The following is a 27267-nucleotide window of genomic DNA, read 5'->3' as shown; positions in this document are numbered from 1 at the left end:
CAGGCCGATGCTCTATCCACTGAGCCAAACTGGCTAGGGCCAGAATGATCCCTTTTAAATGCTTTATATTTTTAAAATTATTATAAATATATAGTAAGTTGCGAATTCTGTGTACCCTTCACCCAACTTTACATTTCCTAATGGTACAACTCAAAACCAGGAAACTGACATTGGCACAGTCCACAGACAAACCTCATTATTCACTAGTTTTACATGCTGGTGTGTGTGTGTGTGTGTAGTTCTATGTAACTTTATCATGTGTAGATTCGGGTAACTCCTACCATAAGATACAGAACTATTCCATCATCACAGATGTCCCTTTTGCTATTACTTTTCCACTTTCTAACCCCTGGCAACCCCTATTCTCTAGCTCTATGACTTTGAGAATGTATTATAAATGGAAAAATCAGCACAACTTTTTTTTCCCCCACTCAGCATGAGATCCAATCAAGTTGTTGCATTATCAGTAATAGTTCATTCCTTTTTATTCCTGAGTAATACTATTCAGTAATAACACTACATGATATAGATATACCTGTTGGATTAAACATTCACTCACTGAAGGACATTTGCCTCCCAATTTTCTTTTTTTTTAAAAATAGTCTTTTTAAATTAATAAAGAGGGAAAGACAGAAACATCGATATGAGAGAAACACATCAATTGACTGACTCCTGCATGTGCCCTGACCAGGGCCCAGGAGAAGCCTGCAACCAAGCTACCTGCCCTTGACCGGAATCGAACCTGGGACCCTTCGGGCTACAGGCCGATGCTCTATCCATTGAGCCAAACCAGCTAGGGCCTAATTTTCAACTATTAGGAATAAAGCTGCATTCATATACAGGTTTTTGTGCAGACCTAAGGTTTGGTTTCTCTGGAATAAATGTCACTGCTGGATTGTTTGGTAAGCATGTTTGTTTACACACAGCATATTTGTATTTGTAATATGTCTTTTTTATTTGTAATGTCTTTTCTTTAAAATTGATTTTAGAGAGAATTGAAGGGAAAGAGAGAAATATCGATGTGAGAGAGAAAATATTGGGGACTAGAAACACAAACTGGGCATGTGCCCTGACCTGGAATTGAACCGGTAACCTTCCAGTGAACGGGATGATGCTCAACCAACTGACCCACTCCAGCTGGCGTTGTTTGTTTAGCTTTTAAAGAAACCAACAAACTATAAAACAATAGGCTGGCATTTTCCAAAATGGCTGTGCCACTTTACATTCCCACCAACAATGTATGAGAGATTGAATTTTTCTGCATCCTTGCCAGCATTTGGTATTGCGCTGTTTTTTAAGTTATTCTAATATATGTGTAGTAAACTTTAAAAATGCCAAGTGAGAGCTTGTCCACCCTTTCCACAAACCCTGCAAAAGCTCTGCATCTTTAGAGAAAAGTTCAGACAATATTTAAGGTTTTACATGACCTGGCTTTCTTTACCTCTCTCATCCCACTCCCACTCCCCATCCCTGTCTCTACTGTATATCCTTGCCACTGTTCCAACAAGCCAGGCACATTTTTGCCTCAGAACTTTGCATCCTCTACCGGGACATATTTCTTCCTAAGGTTGCATGGCTGATGCCCTCAAGTGTTCTCTAAATATGTCAACTTCCCAATGAAATCTTCCCTTTACCCCTTATTTAAAACCACAACATCCCCTGCTCTTTCCTATTCCTGACTTATTGCTCTTCCACATCACTTTTAACTTTCTGGCCTCACAGCATACCTGCAAAGGCAAGCTCCTTATGGACAAGAATTTTTTACTATCTGCTTCAAGCATATATCCCCTGCCTCTAGAACAATACCATGCATAGTGTGTATCTAAAAAAATTTTAGTTGAATGAACAAATCCTGTACATCTCCAAAGTCTACAACAGAGAGTCATCACTACTTACAAAAGGTACGCTTGGTTATCTTACAAAACTGAAATATTATAAAGCATGAGTTCAGTAGAACTCTCATTAATAGCACTTGTACTTGCTAAATACTTCATCTATTTCACAACTGTGCACACTTAATTCTCACATTAACCTAGTGGCATGCAGAGCAAATATTATTATACCTGTTATACAGGTAAGAGAGAGGAAGCAAAGAAGAAAGGAGTTTCCCAGATACTAGTTATTCAATAAATAAAACCAGAAGTCGGGTTCCATGCCCAAAACTGATTTGCCCATTATTCTAATGTTTCCTTCTTCTTTTTTTTCTTTTAAACATATTTTATTGATTTTTTACAGAGAGGAAGAGAGGGATAGAGAGTTAGAAACATCGATCAGCTGCCTCCTGTACACCTCCTACTGGGAATGTGCCGGCAACTAAGGTACATGCCCTTGACCGGAATCGAACCTGGGACCCTTGAGTCCGCAGGCCCACGCTCTATCCACTGAGCCAAACCGGTTAGGGAAAATGTTTCCTTCTTGACAGTATTCTTTTTGTTGTTGTTAATCCTCACCTGAGGATATTTTTTTCATTGTTTTTTTTTTTATAGAGTGGAAGGGGAAGGGAGTGGGAGAGAGACAGGAGAGGGAGAGAGACATAGAGGAAACATCAATGTGAGAGAGACACATCAATTGGTTGCCTCCCGCATGCTTCCAGACTGGTGCCAGGAATGGAACCTGCAACCCAGGTACGTGCCCATGACCAAGAATTGAACCTGTGACCCTTTAGTGCAGGAGCTGATGCTCTATCCACTGGACCACATTGGCCAGGGCATCCTTCTTGATAGTATCATTAGGAATATGAATAAAGGTTTAAACATTCTTGCCCTGACTGGTTTGGCTCAGTGGATGGAGTGTCAACCTGTGGGCTGGAAGGTCCCGGGTTCGATTCCGGTCGGGGGCATGTGCCTTGGTTGCAGGCACATCCCCAGTAGGAGGTGTGCAGGGGGCAGCTGATCGATGTTTCTCTCTCGTCGATGTTTCTGACTCTCTGTCTCTCTCCCTTCCTCTCTGTAAAAAATCAATAAAATGTATTTTTTAAAAAAATAAAGGTTTAAACATTCTGATTAGTTAATTTATTCATTCACCAAATATGTGTCAAGTGCCTAATAGGTACCAGGGACTGTAACAGATGCTAGGGATAAAGTGTTGAAGATGGGCTGTTCACTCTATCAGGCAGGAAAAGATTTGTCAGTCTATCACATTACCTTTCTGTGCTCATGATCAATCATGACATTATGGGGCTTCACATCTCTGTGCATAATTCCCATGCTATGACAATAATCCAGGGCCTGTAAGAGAAATAGGTAAAAACAAAAACAAAAGCTTGCATATGAGTGATTTTCTAGTTAAAGCTTTTTACTTTTCCTCTATAGTTTTCTTTCTAGTCTCAAAACACCCCTGGGAGTCAGGGTTAGGACAATCACTCTCACAGCTATTTCTCAGACTTGCTCAAGATCCTAAAATCAAACTCATGGCCTCTGAACTTCAAGTTCTGTTCTTACACTGTTGTTACAACATCCTTTCTCTTCAAAAAGACCCAAAGTGACACCAATTGCATCACTTCCAATTTTTCTCCCTTATATAAAGCCTGGATTATTTTCATAAGCATAGGCCCCTCAAAAGAAGAAAACTGATCTATACTACAAAGTGTTCTTCAAAGAACAATAATTCTTTAGCAGCTAAGTGTTTACAGTAGAGGCCCATGGCCCATATATTGCTTGATGCCTGTTTTTGTGAATGTTTATTTTACTGGAACACAGCCACACCTATTTGCATGCTGTCTGTAGCCGCTTTCGTACGACAACAGAGCTGAGTAGCTTGAGAAAGACCCTATGGACCACAAAGCCAAAATTTTTACTGTTTATCCCTGTACTGATGCTTGCCAACTCCTGTTTTATGACATCAAATCTAATCTGAAAACCATGTCCAAACTCAAACTAAGGTGAACTGAGTGGTACAACCTTTGGGATTTGCTAATCCTGGCTTTTAGATCAGCTGATGTCATTGGCCAAATTCTTGTCCTTTTTAAAGGGCAACTTGAGTTCCTATGGTTCCTAGGACTAGTCAAGCATATCCTTAACTTCATGAAGTCCTACTTGCCACAAGACTGCATGAGCCAATAGGAAGATCAAATATCTCTACTGGCATAGTCTCTTCAAGGTACTTCTAAGGTTCAAATAAAGGCTTTACATCAACCCTCATTTCATAAGAAACTTTAGCCAACTCTTAGCAATTTTCTCATATATAAAGTTGATCTTGTGACTACTAGGAGGAAGATAATTTGGTGATCCCACTTTAGAAGTCAAAGTCCACTCTAAATCAGCAATCTCTAAGCAGTGATTTATGTAATCTTAAAACAACGACCCTTTGACAGCTGAGGAAGTTTCTTGTTTTACTTGTTCAATTTTAAGTGAAATAAAGTATACCAGAAGCCAACACATCTGGAGATATTTTTACAAGTTTGAATAATTTAACTGTTAACTTTCATAAGAGCAAAATTGAGATTACAAATATTTATGGGGCCCCAGCTCTCTTTCCAAACCATTCTAAATTATATTCCTACTAGACCCTATTCCATACCCCTTACATTAGCAGAAGAGTTCTGATGCTATTAACTTATTAAAAACTTACATGAAAAGGCCCCTTCTTTCAACATATTTTAAAAGTTAATTCACTAGCTTTTCTATAGTCATTTGAGTTATTTAACAAAGGTAAGATCAATCTAAAAGTATTTAGTATTCAAAGTTCCCTTACCTTCAGAATCTCATACATGTAAAACCGAATATCATAGTCTGTTAACGTCTGGTATAATTGCTGTTAAAGACAAATGCAACATTTGAGCCATGAAATACTGCTAATGGAAGGCAATTTCTCATCTTCATTTGTAGTAATTCAAACCAAGACTTGGCTCATTTGCCATCATTCCAAGATCTGTATCTACACCAGTCTCTACTTCTTCAACATAACATTGCCTTTAAAGAGATACGCTGAGTCTTTAACTGTATATGCAAAAGTCAAGAATTACTTAACTTGTATTTCTGAAGCTAAAATTCACTGTTGGGAATATACCAGTTTATCTATAAATAAACTGTAAGTAATATGCACTGATATACATTTGCAATCAAGTTTGCTTTTCATTTACCTCCAGACCTTCTCAAAAAAGGCATTTTGGCAAATACACAGCCTCCTTAGTAGGAAACTACCTCATCTGCAGATCACCAGTGAGTATGCAGATGGCTCGCTGCCAAATCTGTCAAGCCAATTTAACAGAATTATTCCTCTCCCAATTTGAAATAAACTCTGAACAACTGTTATGTATCCTTTCCAGCTTCCAAAGAGTTATGGTCTTTAAAAAAAACAAAAAAACAACACATGCACATATCATTAAATGGTTAGTGACGTCATCTGACGTTTTCTTTGAAGTTATTGCTCTGTTTCTAAAACAGTTCCTTTTTTCCTTATTTCAGCAAAAGAATTCACCCATTTATTGATATCTAAAATTCTTCATACTGAATTGGTTCAAAGGCGAGTCAAATACCTTACAACTTGAAACTGAAGAGAGTGTCCGTATTTTTTTTTTTTGGTACTAGAATTGAGAATTGTTTGAAGTAGGCTGCTGGATGGGCGGGAAGTCAGAGATCGGTTGTAGAAGTATGTGTCGTAGCAGAATTTATACCACCCTAACCCAGAGGAATCCTAAGGTATAAGAAGACTTTGCTTTTCATACACAATACATTCCTCCTTGAACACTGCCATTTCAAAGTAAAATGCCCACGGACAGATCTCGACTGAACATGTGTTATTGCTTTCATTACGTTTGACATCAGGGGAAACTGTTAAATGAATGGTAAAGGTGGTGAAAAGTAAATGTATTTGGCTATTAAAGAGAGCACACAACAAATAAAAGTGTAAAATGCCAAGATGTGGAAAGTGGCAGTTTGTACAGCAGTATTTCTATCTTATAATTTAACACTGTGAAGATGAAAAGCTCTTTTAAGCAAGTTGGAAGGAAGTTCTTCTAATACTAATATCCCTAAAAGGCTTTCTATGTAGTCTAAAAACCCAACAGCTTGAAAAGATTGGTTATATATTATACCTTGAAGTCTGTGTTGTTTACATGTTCAAAAACCAAGGCAGGAGTTCGTGACTAGGGAAAAGAAAAAGAAAACACACATTAGCAAAAGCCCTGGCAGCTTTAATGAGCACAATGCTTGCGGATGCTACGTGGTGAATTTGGCAGTCCTCGCCTCAGTAGTAGGAATCCCTCTATTGCTACAAGCCCTCCCCCCTCTCTGATCACCACACTTAGGTCATTTTTGGGATGGATTTCAAACAGAAGACATGGAGCTGAAGTCTCACCAGGCTCTAGGCAGCCCGACAATGCGCCCATCGCCCATCGGCATCGGACCTGAGTTTGCAAAATGGATTAACACATTTCAGTTTCCAGTGCTATCAGTCTCTTATCCTAGAAGAATAAGAAATAGTCTGTGGGTGGAGGTCTCTTTGAAAGAAAGACCCAAACTAGTTAAATGCTATAACTGATTAAGCACTTTTAAATCAGGACTTAACAGTAGAGGGGGGAACAGAGAGAGGCCAGCTGTGCTCTGAGTCAAACACCACCTCAGCCCTGGTGGGCCTTGCCAGCACATACTATACTTACCACAGGGTCTTTTACAATGTCTGCCAGTGTGATGATGTTGGGACCGCCTCGCAAATTCTCCAAAATCTTTATTTCACGCTTAATTTTCTTCTTCTTTACTGGCTGAAAGAGTAAAAGTTCGTACATCAGTGAAATAAAGTATTTCAGGATATTTCAATAGATAATCTAATACATACATATTTATGAGCTCCTTGAAAGAAGGAAATGTGTCAGATTCATCTCTGAATCCCCTTCTCCTAGCCCTATGACAGGCATTCTGTGGGTTACTTAGAAAATGTTGAATTGAAAGAAAAAAGATTTCCATTCCAAAGATTAGACCTTTGCAGAATTAGCATTTAATTCCAATCATCAGTCTTAAAATGTTAACTCTTTACAACTATACAAACTAGGATTATAAATGGTAATACTAATACTATAAATGGTAATCTTGAAAAATCTTTTTACCAATTAGAATGAAACAGACTTTTTCTATTTCTTCTTTTAAGTCTATAAATAAACACCCAACAGAGATTAGGGGAACAGTACCAACATCAAGAAAGGCCAAACCATCTTTGTGCAGCATAAACTTGTGGGTTAAATGTGGGCTTTGGAGTAAAAAATGCCTAATGTAAATCCTACTTTCATGACCTGCTGGCTGTATGCCTATGGGTAAGTTACATGACCTCTCTAAGCCTTCACCTGGGAAAAATGATCAATATGAGTACTTATCTCATAAGATTGTTATAAGAATCAAGTGAAGTATATGAGATCTCAGAATATTACTGGGATAGAATCTAGCTAGCCTTATGACCAGTATTCCTATAAATGAATTCATTTCTCTATTCTAAAAAGACCACTCTGCAGAGTCCCTTAATATACTTCCATATTCTTTTGTCCTCACTCATCATTTCCACATCTGCTCTGGGACAGAATCTTTTTCATTTTTCTGAGGAGGGCTTTGGTCCAATTGCACCACCTCCACAAAGCCTTCCTCATAAGTAGTATAAAACAGTGCTGGTCCAAAAGAAATATAATGCAAACCACATGTGTATTCTAAATGTTCTAGTACCCATGTTAAAAAAAGATAAAGAAACAGCCCAGCCGACATAGCTCAGCAGTTGAGCACTGACCCAGGAACCAAGAAGCTGCCGGTTCAATTCCAGGTCAGAGCACATGTCCAGGTTGCAGGCTCAATCCCCTGTGTATGTGTGTGTGGGGATGAGGGGGGAGGCGAGCAGGATTGATGATGTTTCTCTCTCATCAATGTTTCTATCCCTCTCCCTTCCTCTCTTTCTAAAAAGCAATAAAAACATATTAAAAAAAAATACAGACAAAATTAATTTTAATAAAATATTTAACAAAATATATTCAAAATCTTATTTTAACATGTAAATCAATATAAAAAATTACTAATGAGCAGTATAGATATATTTATTTTACTAAGCCTTTGAAATCTAGTATATTTGATCCTTATAGCATATTTCAGTTTGGACCAGCCATACTTAAAATGCTCAATAGCCACATGTGACTCATGCCTGCTGTACTGACCTGCAGCTCTTTCCCAGGGTGTCAATCACCTCAGATTACCGACATACTGCATACAATTCTCAGAAATTATTTTAAGCATATATAAACTCTTCATTACTAAGATCAGTGGTTATTCAACTTTGATGATCCATAACCTGGATTTTTTTAATACACAGATTCCCAGGATCCACCTACATCTGCTGAATCTGAATCTATACAGTGTGTGTTTTTTTTAAAAAAACTAAGCCAACATTTAAAAATCAGGAGAATTCACATATGTATATAAATCTTTATAGTTTCTTTCTGCAAAGGAGTATCAAGCAATTCTGGTCTTGCACTACTACAGCACCCATCACTCACCTCCTCTAATGGGCATTTGCATCAGACTAGCTGCATGTCATCTGCCTGACCTCTAAAGGCCTGCATTTCTGACTCCTCATCCTTACACCGTAGAGGTAACAATTTATTGAAAACAAAAGCATCAAATAGAATTAAAAACAGAGGAAATCAGTATTAGGAAATCAAATCAGTATTAGGCTTAGAGAGAGGACTGAACCTTTAGGCCCTTCCTCTGCCACAATATAGCTGTATGACTGGAACCAATCACTTCTCTTGCTTTAGTTTTCTGATCTGTCAAATGAAGATAATCTCTATTGATTTCAGATAGCAAAATAAAATAAAGTGTTAAAGTACTCCAAACGCCCTTTCAAATGCTACTTTAAAAAAGGCATCACTATTACTTAAAACAAATCTAAATTCCAAATACCTCTGAAATTACAATCTCTCTCTCTTTTTTTTTACTCACCTTGAGAATTTTAACAACAACTTTTTCATTATTTGTGATGTTGATGGCTTCAAATACTTCACTATATTTACCCCGGCCTAATTTTCGAACCAGCTGGTAGTCATCTTGATTTCTGTAAACAAAGAGTCAAAATCACAATGATTTTAAAAGTTCAACTTATCAAGCACTAATTCAGCTTATAAAATTTATTACCAGTAAGAGTAAAAGAAATATGAGGTATCCTATATAATAATCCTATAGAATAAAGAGCTAATATGCTAATTAGACCAGATGGTGGAATGACCTTTGGGAACGACCAGTGGGTGGGGGGACGGGGCCGAGGTGGCAGCTGGGGCTGCTGCGAGGGCCAAGCCCTTTGCACCATTTTTCATGCATCAGGCCTCTAGTTTCAAATAATTCCCAAATCATTTTCTTTATTTTAATTGGGCCAATTGAAAATGGGTGCGTTCCAAATCCTTTCAATTATTCTTTCAAACCTGAAATTGTTTACATCTATATTGGCATAGGACACATAGCTAGCTTTTATTAGGATTTATTATACATGCTTGCCTATAACAACAGCCCTAACTGGTTTGGCTTAGTGGATAGAGAGTCAGCCTGCGGACTCAAGGGTCCCAGGTTCGAGTCCGGTCAAGGGCATGTACCTTGGTTGCGGGCACATCCCCAGTAGGGAGCGTGCAGGAGGCAGCTAATCGATGTTTCTCTCTCATCGATGTTTCTAACTCTCTATCCCTCTCCCTTCCTCTCTGTAAAAAAAAAAATCAATAAAATATATTTAAAAAACAAACAAACAAACAACCAACAACAAAAGCTTTCCCTTGGAGATAATTTTTACATATTCCAGTCTCCTAGTGCCTGGCCCACTGCTGGCACTTAGCAGGAAGTAAATACACATTACAAGAATAGTTCAATTCAGCCACATTTTGGGAGCAGGCTATTTTGAATGGGCTTCTTTGTAGGTAAGTGGCTTTCAAATATATAGGCTTGACCTCCCAATTGTTCTCCCAGGCAAGACCTGAGGACAGTCCATATAATGGAGTTTTGCAAACTATATTATAGATCATGAACCATAGTTAGGGGGTCCCTTCCTCTATTTTACCCATATTTATTTCATGACCACTAAACAATATCAGAGGTAAAAAAAAAAAACCACAACAAAAACGCTAACATTTTCTCTCTGTCTCTGCTTACAATTTAGAACACTTTACTCTAAAGAATGACACAGTCCTTTTAGTAATGTCTACATTCTATTTATTCCTGCTGGAGACACTGAGAATCTAACATGTAACAAATCAGCCGTTAATTTTCCTCAAGCAACTAAAAAGAAAGTGAATGAACAGAAAAGGAAAAAGGAAGTAAGGACAATGAACAACGTAATAATCATAGCAGGGAAAGGGAGCTCTTAGTTCTGGTTGAGATCCCCTCCTGTGGGAAGGTAGCCTATATAATAAAAGGCTACTATGCAAATCAACTGAATGGTGGAACAACTGGTTGCTATGACATGTGCTGACCACCAGGGGGCATGGCGCAGAACATGGTGGGCATGGGCAGCAGGCGGCAGAGTGTGGAACATGGTGGGCCTTGGCTGTGGCAGGATGGTGGAGCAGGTGAGTGGGGGTGCCAGACTAAGGTGGGGCGCTGGTGACTGTCATTGAGGCGAGCCTCTGGTGGTTACTGAAAATTCTTTGCTCCCAGTACTCACACCTGCTGCTGGCGCTGGAGATGCTGCTCGCACCCGCTGCCGGGGCCCGGCGCCGGCCCTGATCACTCGGCACAGTCAGCTGGTGTGAGTGGCGGCTGCCGGCCCTGATCACCCCTGAGGGCTTCTCCAACTTTCCCTGCTCCTGAGGGGCGATCAGGGCAGCTGCTCACACCCACTGATGGCACCGGCCCCAATCGCTCCACGCCATCAGCGGGTACAAGTGGGGCTGGCGGGAGTGGGGCTGCGGGCAGACAGGGGACCTGGGGCCGCGGTGGGAGGGGCCAGGCGCTGGTGCGGAGGATGGGCCGAGACCCACCCCTGTGCCCACTGCAGCCTCGCGGCCCACAGTTCCTTTCAAGGTGCACAAATTCAAAGCCGGATATAAGGAGAATTGTTAGATTATCAATAACTAGACGCCCGATGCACGAAAAATTTGTGCAAGAGTAGGCCTTCCTTCCCCCAGCTGCTGGCACTGGCTTCGCTCTGGCACCCAGGACCCGGGCTTCCCTCCTCCAGCCACAGGCAGGCATCTGGGACCAAGGCTGGCTTCCCTCCGGCCCCAGTTTTGTCAGGAAGGACATCCGGAATGATGTCCGGTCTAATTAGCATATTACCCTTATTATTATAGATAACATTTACTGGTATTGTACCACTGGTTCTTGACAGTATATCTTTAAAGCACACTATGTCTCCTTGTGCAGAGGCAATGTACTTAACTGTTGAGATTCACAACCCAATCATGATTAAATACACCCACAATTTTCAGAGGGTATATTTATCCATTTACAGGCTATGGACATCACATGTGGATAGATATAAAATATAGCATATGGAAGCTGTAGCTTTATGAGTTTTCAAATAGTTTTCTTTTGCATTTGAATGTCAAAAAGCTTTTTATCACAAAGTAAGACCTGATGAATTAAACAAATACCATGTTGGGACAAGAAATGCAAACATCCAAATGAGATTGCAGAGAGAATTAAGAGAGCAAACGCTGCTGTTCCGGCAGAGTGCAACTGTTCAAGATGGAATTTGGGCTGAATTCCATGTTACACATGTCTAGTCTTATAAGGGCAAGTGTTTAATTTTGATTCTCATTAGAAAGAGGACACCTTTCATTCTTCAGAATGATCATGGGACAACATTCTCTGACCTCAAAAACACTTTATGTAAGAGTTTAGTGTTTTCAAAATCTCTTGTTTTAATTCTCACCTAACCACAAAGCCCTTAGCTGAGGCAAGTTGATAGGTAACTCCTTGTTATCAGCTTTGTATACAGAATATATAAATCAAAGAGTAAGAAAAAGACTGAAATGATTCTTAAATGATAAGCTCATCAAAATTGTTAATTTGTCAAAGCAATACCTTGGTTCTTCATTGCAGAAGAAAACACAAATCGGACTTCAATCTTGAGGTTTACAAATGCTCAGCCAGAGAGGTTGCCTGACATAAATTACTCTACAAATCCATGAGTCAGCCCTTTGGGTGAATATAGTGAAATAAAAGGAAACAATTACCCCCATTCCACCACATGTGACTCGTAATCCCAGTACTCTCGGGGTCTGTGCGTATTAACATCTGTGTAAACTCTGGCCCTGCTTGGCACGGGTCCCGACATGTCAGACAGGTTGGCGAACAAAGCTGATCTTGATGTTTGGAGATCTGGCAGTCACTGTGTTCAGAGGCAGCTGTGGGGTGGGGTAAGACTTTGTTTCAGAACTGTTTTCTTCAAACTGCAGAAACAAAATGCACAAAGGCCAAGGAATTACTTTTTAAAAGCATACAGGAAGAAAAATCACCTTACAACAATGGCCTTAAATATAGTTCTGGCTCTCCTACCTGCTAAACCAATGAATATATCCGAACTGTGTCACAGTGTTTCCCTTAACACAGAACAAAACCAAACCTGTATCAGCCCTAATCCCTATCCTGCAAAGTAGTTTGTTACCTCCTCACCTAAAGTCTGGATAGCCTGGAAGGGAAACATGGCATTGAGGACAGACCCATCAGCATTACTTCTATTTATACATTCTACAGAAAATGTTGGCAAGAACAGTACTTTCCTTTCAGCAGCTTTCTATAGCTCAAGTAGGGATGCTAAAAGGCTCTAGAGTGGTGACAAAGCCAAGAATATAAACCGCCAGTCTGACTCTAATATTTGATGAAATAAGGAAGGAAATAAAGACTGTTCTCACACATCAAAGTTCAATGTCATTCTATATTAATCCAAATCATTTGGGGAACTTTATGTAATAATCAGTACATCCTTGATCACCATTTGAAATATATACTTTATTTCATTAAATTTAAAAATAAAATCAGTAATATCCTTTTTATTTACTTAATACAGGTGTAAGCTTAATAAAAACTGATAGTAAACATTAACATATATTGGATGAACTAATGCAAAATTTGAGAGAAAAATCCGTGAAATTTTAGAAATACAAACAAACTGGTAAACTAAGTTCCCTTTATGTTATCTTCCCTGATTGTTCTGAGATTCCTATAGTATTTGTTGATTCCTGTTACTCTGCATTTAATTAAAAATGCATTGAGTCTCCAGAGGTCATAACCTGTGGACACATTACCACCTATGCAGTTTTCTGTCCAAGACTGCATAACTTCGAACTAATTACAAATAAACACTGGATAAACAGAAAATGAGGAAGATTCTATTAAAAGAGGGTGGGGGGGAGTGCCCAGCTGGTGTGGCTCAGTGGTTGAATGTCAACCCATGAACCAGGAGGTCACAGTTCGATTCTTTTTTTGTTGTTGTTAAAATATTTTTTTTTTCATTAATTTCAGAGAGGAAGGGAGAGGGAGATAGAAACATGAATGATGAGAGAGAATCATTTATTGGCTGCTTCTTGCACGCTCCCCACTGGGGATCTAGCCCACAACCCAGGCATGTGCCCTTGACCGCAATCAAACCTGGGACCCTTCAAGTCCACAGGCTGACGCTCTATCCACTGAGCCAAACTGGTGAGGGCCACAGTTCGATTTTGGTCAGGGCACATGCCCGGGTTGTGGGCTTGATGTCTAGTTGGGGGTGTGCAGGAGGCAGCTGATTAATGATTGTCTCTCATCATTGATGTTTTTATCTCTCTCTCCCTCTCTACAAATAAACAAATAAAACAAAACCCATAAACAAACAGAGGGATGGATATACCGTGCTCTTAAAAAATGACCCTATCCTGTACTGGAGGGGAGGAGAGAGAGAGAAATGCTGTTAAAAAACAATACTATGGTCCTCAGCTGGTTTGGCTCAGTGGATAGAGCGTCAGCCTGTGGACTGAAGGGTCCCAGGTTCGATACCGGTCAAGGGCACATGCCTGGGTGGGCTCGATCCCCAGTGTGGGGTGTGCAGGACGCAGCCGATCAATGATTCTCTCTCATTACTGATTTCTCTCTCTCTCTCTCTCCCTTCTCCCTTCCCCTCTGAAATCAATAAAAACATATTTAAAACACACACACACTACTATGAAGATCAAATGACAAAACTGTAATTTAGAAGGTAGACTGGGTATGCTCTTGTGTATACTTTCAGTGTCATATCTGTACTATCTTTTTTGTAAATTTGAAGTTACTTCCAAATAAAAGGTTAAAATAAAATCTGTATAAATAAACTGTGGCCCAGAAAGAGGAAAATTGACCTATAGTCCCATAGCTACTTAATAGAAGAGCGAGGACCAGAAACCAAACTTTTGATTCTTCTGACAGTGATTTCTCTTGCCATCAATCATATACACTAATTAGATAACAATAGCTAACTCTGCAAGCATTCACTATGTGCTTTACGTGGATTTCATTCAATCCTCACCACACAAATGGTGAGAAAGTTATCATCATCCCCATTTTACAGATGAGGAAACTGAAGTAAAGAAAGGTTAAGTGACTTGCCAAAGGACACAGAGATGGAGGAACTGACATTCAACCAGACTATAAAATAGGCATCACTGTAATTACATCATAGGTTTGTGGTAAGGATTCAATAACTTAATGAATACCAACTGTTTACAACTGTGCCTACTTGAGAGTTCTGAGACCCATTTATGACAACTATGTTTTTCCAATGTTGTATTTAAGCTGGAGCTTAGCAAGCATACACAAAGAAGATAAGCCAGAAAAGATGTCTCCTTGTACACATGGTTTAATGGCTTAAAGCTTTCAGAGGATGAGCAAGAGACTGGGGTGGGGATTAATGCTGTACGGGGAAATGTGACAACCAGTGATACTCTGGAGCCCCATGAGTATAAATTCAAATGGCCAAAAAACAACAAAATTGTTCAAATAATTATTAAAAAGTGAACCAAAACAGTCTTAAAAATTATTTCCAAGTATTTATTTCTTTGGTTTTATAAAACAACCAGATTATAGTAATCTATCTTTACCTAATATTGATTAAGTGTAAAAAACACACACATCCTCCATACTAGCAAAAAAACAAAAACAAAAAAACCCCACACATTGCCAAAGCCGGTTTGGCTCGGTGGATGGAGCGTCGGCCTGCGGACTGGAGGGTCCCGGGTTCGATTCCGGTCAAGGGCATGTACCTGGGTTGCGGGCACATCCCCAGTAGGAGATGTGCAGGAGGCAGCTGGTCGATGTTTCTCTCTCATCGATGTTTCTAACTCTCTCTCTCTCTCCCTTCCTCTCTGTATAAAATCAATAAAATATATTTTTTTAAAAAAAACAAAAAAACCCACACAAACCAACCCAGAAAGCAGACACTTTTATTGTAATTTTGTTCTTCCCAAAAAACACAGTCCTTTGTGCTGTGGGAGTGCTGGCTTTTTTGTGTGGCTAGATGACTGCATTGACAAAAGTGAGGCACTAGGAAAATAGGTAAAGGTGTGAATGTGTGCACACCTGCAAACAGCTAAAGCAGTATAGGCAACAGCTGAAACCAAGAGAAATACTGTACCCAGGTATTTATGACTTTTAATAAAATGATACTAAACTATTAAATTCTTAGCATCTTATCTGATAAAAACAATCTTTCTCTTCAGTCTCCATATGCAGTGGTTCTCAACCTTCCTAATGCCGCAACCCTTTAATACAGTTCCTCATGTTGTGGTGACCCCCAATTTCATTGTTACAAATTGAACATAATTAAAGTATAGTGATTAATCACAAAAACAATATGTAATTCTATATGTGTTTTGCCGAAACCAGTTTGGCTCAGTGGATAGAGCGTCGACCTGCGGACTGAAAGGTCCCAGGTTCGATTCTGATCAAGGGCATGTACCTTGGTTGTGGGCACATTCCTAGTAGGAGATGTGCAGGAGGCGGCTGATCGATGTTTCTCTCCCATCGATGTTTCTAACTCTCTATCCCTCTCCCTTCCTCTCTGTGAAAAATCAATAAAATATATTTAAAAAAAAAAAATTATATATGTGTTTTCTGATGGTCTTAGGCGACCCCTGTGAAAGGGTCATTCGACCCCCAAAGGGGTCGTGATCCACAGGTTGAGAACCGCTGCTTTATAGGCATCTGTTGATCGCAAAGCCTTAACTTCTGCTCTCACCTTTAGAAGTTTGTAAAATCAACACAAATTTATTAACAGGGATTAGATGCAATAGGGTGATGAAACAGTAGAGTCCTGGTTTCAAATCCCTAATTGGCTACTGGGTTTCTTCCAGCGTTGGTTCATCACTTACAAAACCTGCCTAACTGCACTTGCAGACTGAAGAGAAGATCAAAGGAGATAAGCTCCCAGAAAGGGCTCAGGAACACCAAACACATGTAAATTATTAAACTAGAGGCCCAGTGCACGGATTCATGCACTGGTGGGGTCCCTCAGCCTGGCCTTCGCCCTCTCGAAATCCAGGACCCGGGCTATGAGATGTAGTAGCGCATGAAGCGGCAGGCGGCTGGGGAGAAGCCTGAGCCCCACTCCTGCTCATCCCAGCCCTGCTGCGATGGGAGAGGCTTGCGCTACCGCAGCTGTGCTTGCCAGCCATAAGCCTGGTGTCTGGCACCCTATTGGTCAGCTGAGCGGTGCTCCTGCTGTGGGAGCTCACTGACTATCAGGGGGGCAGCTCCTGTGTTGAGTGTCTGCCCCTTGGTGGTCAGCGGGCATCATAGCGACCGGTTGCTTAGGGTTTTATATGGAGAGATTATTACTATGCCACAGCTCCTCAGTGAAAACTAATAAGAAGAAACCTATCTTTAAAAAGCTAGTTTTCACCCTGGCCAGGTGGCTCAATTAGTTGGAGCGCCATCCTGTACACCAAGAGGTTGCAGATTCTATCACTGATTGGGGCACATACCGGAGGTAACAGATCAATGTTTTTCACATCAATGTTTCTCTCCCTAAAAAAAAATTTTTTTTTAAAAGGCTACAGTCTTCATTTCTAGTTTTCTTTTCTTTAGTTTTCCATAAAATACAAAAATTATAGCAGCAGTGGTTAATTCCCAGCTTCTCAGGGCCAGCTCATGGGTGAACATGACATTACAAAATGAGACTTCATTTCTCCCTAGAAACCACCCGATTCACGTGAAAAATATTCCCCAACTCCCATTTACTAGCCTATGAATCACAACCACCCAGTCTTCTGCTGCTCTCTTAAAGCCTTGGTATTCTCTGTGATGAGCAGAGCAAGACTATCTACACTAATAAAAGAGAAACATGGTAATTAGCGTACGACCGCTACCCTTCCCACTGGCCAATCAGCATATCCTTATGCAAATTAACTGTCAGCCAAGATGGCGGCCAGCAGCCAGGCAGCTGGAAGCGAACATGAGGCTTGCTTGCTCCAGTGACTGCAGACTCCAACGTTCCCCGCCTGACTTGCAGGCCTCTGAGCTGCAACTCTAAGAAACTCTGTAACAAATATAGAAGCTAAACAAAATCCCAGAAACCAGCTTTCAGCCGGCCGGGATCTCAGAGCTGGAGCTATACATTGTTTCGATTATAGAACAGCAAACAAAACAGATACCTGGTTTCAGCAGCGGAAGCCTCAGAGCTGGAGCCAGAGCTAAAGCTGGCCCAGAATAAAAAAAAAAAAAAAAAAAAAAGAAAGAAAGGAGCGATTGGGAGCTTCAGTCAACTGCCACCCTGAAAGCAGCTCTCAGCTCCTCACCCAGACTGGCCAGGCACCCCAGTGGGGACCCCCACCCTGATCCAGGACACCCTTCAGGGCAAACCAGCCGGCCCCCAGGCCTCTATCCTATATAGTAAAAGGGTAATATGCCTCCTAGCACCAGGATCAGCGGAGCCGCGAGGCCTCCTGGCACCGGATCAGCATGACAGGGGGCAGCACCCAAACCCCCTGATCACCCTGCGGCGCTGTGTGTGACAGGGTGCGGCGCCCCAACCCCCCGCCCACAGGCCCTGCTCTGTGTGTGACAGGGTAGAGCCATAACCTCCCCATCGGCCCTGCCCTGAGTGTGAGAGTGGCGGCGCCCCAACCCCCTGATCCGCCCTGCTGTGTGTGTGACAGGGGGCGGTGCCTTAACTCCCCTATCGGCCCTGCTCTGTGAGTGACAGGGGGAAGCTCCCCAACCCCCTGATGGGCCCTGCTCTGCGCGTGACAGGGGGCAGCGCCCCAACCCCGATTGGCCCTGCAGGGTACGGAGACCCAACCCCCCTGATGGGCCCTGCTCTGTGCGTGACAGGGGTCAGCGCCCCAACCCCCTGATTGGCCCTGCTCTGTGCGTGACAGGGGGTGGCGCCGCAACCTCCCCATCGACCCTGCCTTGAGTGTGATAGGGGGTGGTGCCCCAAACCCCCAATCAGCCCTACCCTGAGCGTGACTGAGGGTGGCATCGCAACCTCCCGATCCGCCCTGCTCTGTGCATGACAGGGGGCGGCGCCCCAACTCCCCAATCAGCCCTGCTCTGAGCCCGACCAGGGGCTGCACCTAGGGATTGGGCTTGCCCTCTGCCACCCAGGAGCAGGCCTAAGCCAGCAGGTCATTATCTCCCGAGGGGTCCCAGACTGCGGGAGGGAGGGCACAGGCCGGGCTGAGGGACCCCCCTTCCCCCCCGAGTGCACAAATTTTTGTGCACCGGGCCTCTAGTTCACTAATGAAACTCTTGAGATTCTCAAGTACTTGTTTGACTGACCCTTGCAGCTTTGTGCCTCATTATTAGCTGGAACCTAATTTATGAACTAGTGGATTTGACTCTCCACTGGGAGGGCAACTATCTGTTTTACAGTGTCCCCCAAAAAAACTTCACTTTACTGTCATGCATATCAAATAATTTGCTTATAGTAAGAGTCACTCACATGAATTTCAATGGTTGGCCTTCATTAAATATATGGGGAGAAGATAACAGGGTTCTTGAACTCTAGATAAATAAAATGGTGCAAAGAAGGAAGGTAATGAGATGGAGATAGAGTGGGGATGTGAAGAGATAGGAAAGAGAAGTCATCAAAGATAAACATTATTTTATTCAGAAATAGTATTTTGCTCATATCTCGGTAGACATGTATGTAGATTCACATGCAGCCTAACATGAAGGAAATACAAGGATAGCATACATTTCTCAATTATTACTTTGATTCTTCCATACATCCCTTCCTTTGTTCATCCCTTAAATATATGAGCATTTACTATGAAAAAGTACTATGTTAGGCCTTGGAAATAGAGTAACGAGCAAGGCAGAACAGGGTGAGACACATATGCCTTTATCTGCAGACTAAGGATAATGGAAATTCATCAGAGTTTTAGGCAGAAAGGTGATTCATATACATTTTTGAAGTTTGTTCTGTCCAGGTATGGGACAGGCAGAGATTAGATTTAGGGACAGACAAAAAGGCTGCTAATAGTCACCTATGTGAGAGAGATAATGGAAGACTGACCAATGGTGGTAGCAATGGAGATATGTGGACTAACGAGGAACAAAAATTTATGGTGTAAAAACAATATCTCTGGCCCTGGCTGGTATGGCTCAGTTGGTTGGAGCATCGTCAAGTGCACCAATGGGTCCTGGGTTTGATTTCCAATCAGGCCACATACCCAGGTTGTGGGTTCGGGGCATGTATGGGAGGCAACAGATCAATGTTTCTCTCTCACATTGATGCTTCTCTTTCTCTCTCTCCCTCCCTATCTCTAAAATAAACAACAACAAAAAAACACCTGGGGGTGGACTGGATAATGGGGTAAGGAGTGGGAGGTGAGTTTAGATTTCTGGCTAGATAGACTGCTGATGCTTCATGAAAATAGAAAACACCTTGGAAGTGAACTCACAAAGTCAATTTTTGGACTTAAGGTGAAAATGGTTTTGAAACATTAAAAAGGATACTGAACTGAAACTTAGATATTACAAGACTGGAGCTGAAAAAGCGTCTCAGCTTTAAATTATCTAACCCTCCCCAGCAATTCCATGAGACGGGCATTTCTTTCCCCAACCTACTGGTAAGTAAGCTCAGTAGCTTGATAGAATATCCCGTAAAAATGGGATCAAATCCAAGTTGGCTTACCTCCCAAGGTTCAATTCTTTTCATGCCTATATAGAACTTATCACATTCTAAACCTTTTATACAAATCTTAATTTCTCTATTAGACCCGTAGGTCCCTGAAGTCAAGATCCATGTCTAATTTACCTTGTTACTTTACAGTAGCCAGCTGGGCTTGATTTATTTAAAAAATAAAATGACGACAGGCTGGTGTTGTTCAGTGGTTGAGCATCGACCTATGAACCAGGAATTCATGGTTCAATTCCCAGTCAGGGCACATTTCCGGGTTGCTGGCTTAATCCCCAGTGTGGGGCAGGCAGGAGGCAGCCAATCAATGATTCTCTCTTATCACTGATGTTTCTATCTCTCTCCCCCTCCCTTACTCTCTGAAATCAATAAAAATATATTTAAGGAAAAAGAAAAAGCAGTTGCCTCCAAAAGGCAGGGTGCCCCAAACACTTCTGATCATCTGGTGCACAGCGAGGGGGAACTAAAAGACCAACTCAAGGGTTCTTGAGAAATTGCTCCCTTTGCTCTCTCTCCCTCCCAATATTATAGCTTCTTCTACTAAAGAACAGGGCCACAATTAAAATTTGCCCCCACCTCAATAATTAAGAGAATACTGGAGAAACTTTATTTTAGCAATTTTTTAAATAGTTATTTGGAAGTTTGGAGAAGCGCCTAAGTCCTGGATACTCTGAAGGTCAATTCTCCTACTTACTGTTCATAAAACATGTACCATATACCTTAAGAAAATCTAACATACCACTATTTCTATCTAAAAAGCCACCAGATTAATTCTGAAGACATGGCTAACTTTTGTTTGTTCAATGTTTAACCTAACAGAAGCCAATTATAATCAACTATGAAATATTATCTGGTCAACAACATTTTCCCTACTGAAGTCAGACCACATCTATAACCAATTACATGGCTCTGCTTGACCTATCTATCCTATATAATAAAAGGCTAATATGCAAACTGTCCCCTCAATCGGGAGTTTGACCAGGGGCAGGGCCAGCCAAACGCCCACAGCCTGTCCCCTTAGCCGGCCTGATCAGCCCCCAATCGGGGTGGGCTGGCCAAATCCCACCTATGCACTGGGCCTCTAATCTACACTAATAAAAGAGAAACATGGTAATTAGCGTACGACCGCTACCCTTCCCATTGGCTAATCAGCATATCCTTATGCAAATTAACTGTCAGCCAAGATGGCGGCCAGCAGCCAGTCAGCTGGAAGCGAACATGAGGCTTGCTTGCTCCAGTGACTGCGGACTCCAACGTTCCCCGCCTGACTTGCCAGCCTCTCAGCTGCAACTCTAAGTAACTATGTACTATGTTGCAAATAAGAAGCTAAACAAAACCCCAGAAACCGGCTTTCAGTCAGCCAGGTTCAGCCAGCCGGACCGCAACATTGTATCAAATACAGAAGGAAAAACAAAGGCCAGAAACCGGCTTTCAGCAGCCGAGGCCTCAGAGCTAAAGCTGGCCCAGAATAAAAAAGAAAAAGAAAAAAAGGAGCAGTTGGGAGCTTTAGTCACCCGCCAGCCGGAAAACGGCCCTCAGCCCCTCACCCAGACTGGCCAGGCACCCCAGTGGGGACCCCCACCCTGATCCAGGACACCCTTCAGGGCAAACCAGCCGGCCCCCACCCATGCACCAGGCCTCTATTCGATATAGTAAAAGGCTAATATGCCTCCCAGCAACCAGGATCAGCGTCACAGGGGGCAGCGCCCAAACCCCCTGATCGTCCTGTGGCTCTGTGTGTGACAGGGGGGAGCTCCCCAACCCCCTGATCGACCCTGCTCTGTGTGTGACAGGGTATGGCGCCTGAACTCCCCCCCCCCCCCCCCCAACAGGCCCTGCTCTGTGTGTCACAGGGTGCGGCGCCCCAACCCCCCCCCCCCCCCACAGGCCCTGCTCTGTGTGTGACAGGGTAGAGCCATAACCTCCCCATCGGCCCTGCCCTGAGTGTGACAGGGTGCAGCGCCCCAACCCCCTGATCCGCCCTGTTCTGTGTGTGACAGGGGGCGGTGCCCCAACTCCCCTATCAGCCCTACTCTGTGAGTGACAGGGGGGAGCTCCTCAACCCCCTGATGGGCCCTGCTCTGTGCGTGACAGGGTACGGAGCCCCAACCCCCCTGATGGGCCCTGCTCTGTGAGTGACAGGGGGCAGCGCCCCAACCCCCTGATCAGCCCTGCTCTGTGCGTGACAGGGGGTGGCGCCGCAACCTCCCCATCGACCCTGCCTTGAGTGTGACAGGGGGCAGTGCCCCAACCCCCCAATCGGCCCTACCCTGAGCGTGACTGAGGGTGGCATCGCAACCTCCTGATCCGCCCTGCTCTGTGCATGACAGGGGGCGGCACCCCAACTCCCCAGTCAGCCCTGCTCTGAGCCCAACCAGGGGCTGCACCTAGGGATTGGGCTTGCCCTCTGCCACCCGGGAGCAGGCCTAAGCCAGCAGGTCGTTATCTCCCGAGGGGTCCCAGACTTCGAGAGAGCACAGGCCGGGCTGGGGGACCCCCCTCCCCTCCCGAATGCACAAATTTTTGTGCACCAGGCCTCTAGTATATATATATGCCTAAGTGACCATTATGACCGGACAATGGGCCAGTAGCTATGACGGGCACTGACCACCAGGGGGCAGATGCTCAATGCAGGAACTGCCCCCTGGTTGTCAGTGCACTCCCACAGCCAACCTCCTGCTACCCGGCCAGCCCCAATCAGGACTGGGAGAGAGGGCCCCAATTGGCCCCAATCGCCGGCCAGGCCAAGGGACCTCACCCATGCACGAATTCATGCACTGGGCCTCTACTGTGTGTGTGTGTGTGTGTGTGTGTATAAGTCTAAGCGACTGTTACGCCTCAATGACCAGTAGCTATTACATGCACTGACCACCAAGGGGCAGACGCTCAACGCAGGAGCTGTCCCCGGTGGTCAGTGCACTCCCGCTCAGCCAGAAGCTGGGTTCATGGCTGGCAAGTGCAGCTGTGGTGGCAGGAGCCTCTCCCGCCGCCGCCGCGGTAGCACTACCAAGCAGCGGAGGTGGCAGGCACAGCAGGGCCGGGATGAGTGGCAGCAGAGCTGCGCTCGGCCTGGCTGGGGCTCCTCACTGGCCACCTGCCGCTTTGGCACTACTACATCCCCCAAGGGGTCCCAGATTGCAAGAGGGCGCAGGCTAGACTGAGAGACCCTACCTGTGCACGAATCCGTGCACCAGGCCTCTAATTCTTTATAAAATGCAAGGAAATAAAAACTCCATTAAACAATAAGGCTAAATAAAACATACACTGCCAAAATCAGAAGTTTACTAACACAAATGGAATGTAATAGAACTAATTAATTTCAATAAAAACTTCTCTTGCCCTTCTCAGCCAGTGTGTTTCCCTTTAATCTTTTCTATTCCATATGATTTTTTTTTTCAATCTGGCAATAAAAAAGAAAATTAGAGGTCTAAAAAATGGTCTATCTAATATCAGAAAAATGCACAAGTCTGATTGGTCATTTGTTCTAATATACTTTTATACATTAATATTCTAGTATTAGAGCTGTAAACATTATTCTGGAACTTTAAAGTTAAAAAGTTAACTTCATTTTCAAACTGTAATACAATTTTATTAGTTCTTGTAACCCTACTATTTATTAGGGTCTCTATCTAAAAAACAACAACCCTGCAACACAAAGCCTCTTGCCACTCCTAGATCAACCACAGTGGATGAACAAGATCTCATAACCATCCAGACAGGACAAAGATTTCTATGGCAAAGAATGAGGAATGTGCTTATTATTGCACTGTCAGCATGATTTAGGACTGACTGTTGAGAGGAAAAGCAGTTGTATGAGGAAAACAACACCTTTTAAGCATTGCTACAGAGAATGAATTCTTCCTAGCAATCAGGCAGCACATACTGGTAAGAGAGAAACAAATTCAGGGAGAGCATAACTATATATATGCTTGTGCTTTGTTGTTGAAGCAGACAAATATTGAGTTACATAAACTTACCTTTTCCCCTTTCAAAAGTGGCACTGCTTTTCTTTTCCTGGCTGACATGGTGGAACTTAAGTGCATATTACTAAGTGAACAAAGCCAATCTGAAAAGGCTACAAACTGTATGATTCCAACTATATGACTTTCTGGAAAAGACAAAACTAAGGAGACAATAAAAAGATTAGAGGTTGTCAGGGGTTGGGAGGAGGGAAGGATGAATAGGTAGGACACAGAGGATTTGTAGGGCAGTGAAACTATTGTGTATGACACTACAATGGTAGATACATGTCCATCATACATCTGTCCAATCCCATACAATGTACACCAAGAGTGAACTCTAATGTAAACTACTATTAAAAGAAAAAGTGGCACTGCTTAGAAGGCCATATGAACACAAAAAAGCAGTTAATATTATCTAGAACACTTGTTTCAAATTCCACAGTTGCCCTTAATTTCCAATACTCTCCTCCTTTTAAATCAAGAGCAGAATGTTCATCAGTAAGCATTTACTATGTACCAGGAAATGTGTGCCTGTTGCCAGAAAGGGATTCTTTCTCTAACTCCCAGAACAAGGAAAACCATTACAATCGCAAGTGATCAGCACTGGAAATAATTAAGTCAGGGTACTCTGAAGGCACTGAAAGGAATTCAAGTCACCCTGCAATCCATTATCATTCATCCAATAAATATTTATGGAGTACCTCAATATTTTGGGAAAAGCTGTCAGGGAAATAATAGCATCTAAGCTTAGTTTTGAAGAATGCACAGGAAATATTCAAGTGAAGAACACTAAAACAAGATATTGTAAAGAACAATACTTCAAGCAAGTTAAGAATTTTAAAGACCTGTAATTTTGACCCTAAAATTTCCAAAGGCTGGAACACCTCGTTAACTCCTATAAGAAGCACATCGGATCAGCAACCCTTTTATATCTGATTTGGAGAATACTGGTGTACCCTACTTGACTGTTACTATGTGTGCCTAAAAGAAAATAGAATCATTAATTCAAAATTATTACAATTCAAATCTCATTCTCTTCCTTTCTCCGCTCCTTATATACAAATCACTTTTACTGCAGAGGTCACAGAGCAAAATGCTTCAAAAGGACAAATAACTAGGGGAGTGTAGATGATCCCTGAAAATGTGATTAGAGCTTGTCAGTTTTCAAAGTAAGAAAGCAAGAATTTTTCAGATAATATTCCTGTTTTCAGTAATGGTGGGATAGGTTATTTGGGTCAACCTTCCTAAACACACATACCCCTCCCCTTTCTTTGTCCCTCTTCCTTTTTCTGTCTCTCATTCTTAAGTAAAACATATAAGTAAAAGAAGAGAAAATGAGAACTCAGAGAAGCAAGCAAGCAAGCCCAAAGGGTCTGTTGATCCCTAAAAATTAGAATTTTGTTCTGACAGAAACCAAAGTCCAGCGCCCTCACAAGGTAAAGAGTCTAATAGGAGAACCTTTCCATAATAGGCTGAGATTTCAGGGTTATTACCTTAGGATGAGAGTGAAGGGGATGGGGTGAGTAGATCCAGAGAAGAATTATGACCCCATGGAGGGGCTATCAGATCTGAAGCTTGTTTTAAGGTGGTCCCTGGACCAGTAATACTTAGATACCTGATATGAATAAGCTCTCTGTGGAGAAAAGTTCCTTGCGGTGTATGGGCCTCAAATGATTCTTACAAATAACTTTCCAAATACAACATCAAGCCCTAGCCAGTTTGGCTCAGTGGATAGAGCGCTGGCCCTCAGACTGAAGCATCCTGGATTAGATTACAGTCAAGGGCTGTACCTCTGTTGCAGGCTCCATCTCAGGCCCTGGTCGGGGCTTGTATGGAAGGCAATCAATTAATGTGTCCCTCTCACACTGATGTTTCTCTGTCTCTCCCCTTCCCTTCTACTCTCTCTAAAAAAGAAAAGAAAGAAATCAATGAAAAAATATCCTCGGGTGAGAATTAAAAAAAAAAAAAGAAACAAATACAACATCCAATTATAATAAAAGATAACTAGGCATTGAAGGAAAAACTCCAAAGTAAAAACTGACAGAAAAAGAAGAGAAAACAGAAAAGGCCACGGAGACCTTTGATCTTGTCAGACTCAAACTATGAAACAATTATGCTTATAGGAATAAGAGATATTTCAGAATATTTGTAGGGAACAGGATACTTTAAAAAATAGGCTAGAAATTATCCACAATGTAGCAGATAAGTCAAAACTATGAAAAAAATGAGAGGAATAACAGAGTGAAAGGTTTGATATACTTTTATAATTGGTACTAGAAGAAATGGAGAAAACTGGACAGGACAAAGGCAATAATCGAATAAGTAACAGTTGAGAATTTCCCAGGAGCAACCAGATAGTCACATTCCAGAAACCAACAAATTACAAACAAGAGAAATAAAAAGAAATCCATAACTAAACATATAATTACAAGTAAGCAGAAAAACCAGAGACAAGGAGAAATCTGAAAACCAAGCAGAAAAGACAGATTACATTCAAAGGAGCAATATGAGAATAGTAGTTGATTTTTCCAAAAGCAACAATGAAGCCAAGAACAGTTTAATACTGTAGTGCGCTTAGGAAAGAAACCTGCCAAATTAAATTCTATATCCAGTAAATATCTGTAAAGAACATAATCCCACTTAGAAAGTTTGAATTGAAAGAGAAAATAAGGAGCATAAAAGAGAAAAATTTATGGAAATGTTCAAATAAACATTGACTATTAATATTAGTCTGTGATATGTTATGCTTCTAATTTATAATATCTATGATGGTATTTACTTACAGAACAAAAATACCATATTTCCAAACTAGAAAAGGGTTTGGGGGAATGAAGTGATAAAAAGAATCCAAAAGAATGGTAGATAAAGAACTATAGGACATAAGACACACAAGGAAAATTTAAACAGAAATATGGCTAATTATATTAAATATAAATGAAATAAATTATCCAGGTAAAAGACAAAGACTGTCAGAGACTGGATTAAAAAAGAAATCCAAATGAACTAGAGTAACCAAAACAGTTTTAAAAAATAAAAATAAAGCTGGAGGAATAACACTAATTTTAAGACTATTATTACAAAGCTAGTTATTAAAATAGTGTGATATTGGCAAAGGGATAACAGACCAAAAGAACAGAATGAAGAATATAGAAATAGATCCACACAAATAATAGCCCATTTATTTTTGACACAGGTACAAAGGCAGTTCAATGGAAAAAGGATAGTTTTTTTTTACAAATGGTTTTGGAAAACTTAGACATCC

General features: G+C 41.9%; 1 protein-coding gene across 4 annotated transcripts in view; it reads right to left on the bottom strand.

The window, feature by feature from the left end:
- The window catches only part of CSNK2A1 (casein kinase 2 alpha 1), an 80447-nt gene that overhangs the window by 35488 nt on the left and 17692 nt on the right, over positions 1-27267 (bottom strand). For all 4 annotated transcript variants that reach the window (XM_070420090.1, XM_070420089.1, XM_070420088.1 and 1 more), the window contains 6 exons: positions 12128-12343; positions 8910-9021; positions 6599-6700; positions 6035-6085; positions 4693-4752; positions 3144-3227 (listed from right to left, as the gene is read on the bottom strand). In XM_070420090.1, coding sequence (XP_070276191.1) covers positions 3144-3227; positions 4693-4752; positions 6035-6085; positions 6599-6700; positions 8910-9021; positions 12128-12228 — 510 coding nt within the window. In that variant the 5' untranslated portion in view covers positions 12229-12343. The remainder of the gene's footprint in view (positions 1-3143; positions 3228-4692; positions 4753-6034; positions 6086-6598; positions 6701-8909; positions 9022-12127; positions 12344-27267) is intronic.

This window comes from Myotis yumanensis, unplaced genomic scaffold, assembly GCF_028538775.1.
Source record: "Myotis yumanensis isolate MYYU_CA2020_CCGP unplaced genomic scaffold, mMyoYum1.0.hap1 SCAF_7, whole genome shotgun sequence".
NCBI lineage: Eukaryota > Metazoa > Chordata > Mammalia > Chiroptera > Vespertilionidae > Myotis > Myotis yumanensis.
Note: the sequence above shows the minus strand (reverse complement) of the source record. Positions and strands in the feature narration are given on the sequence as shown.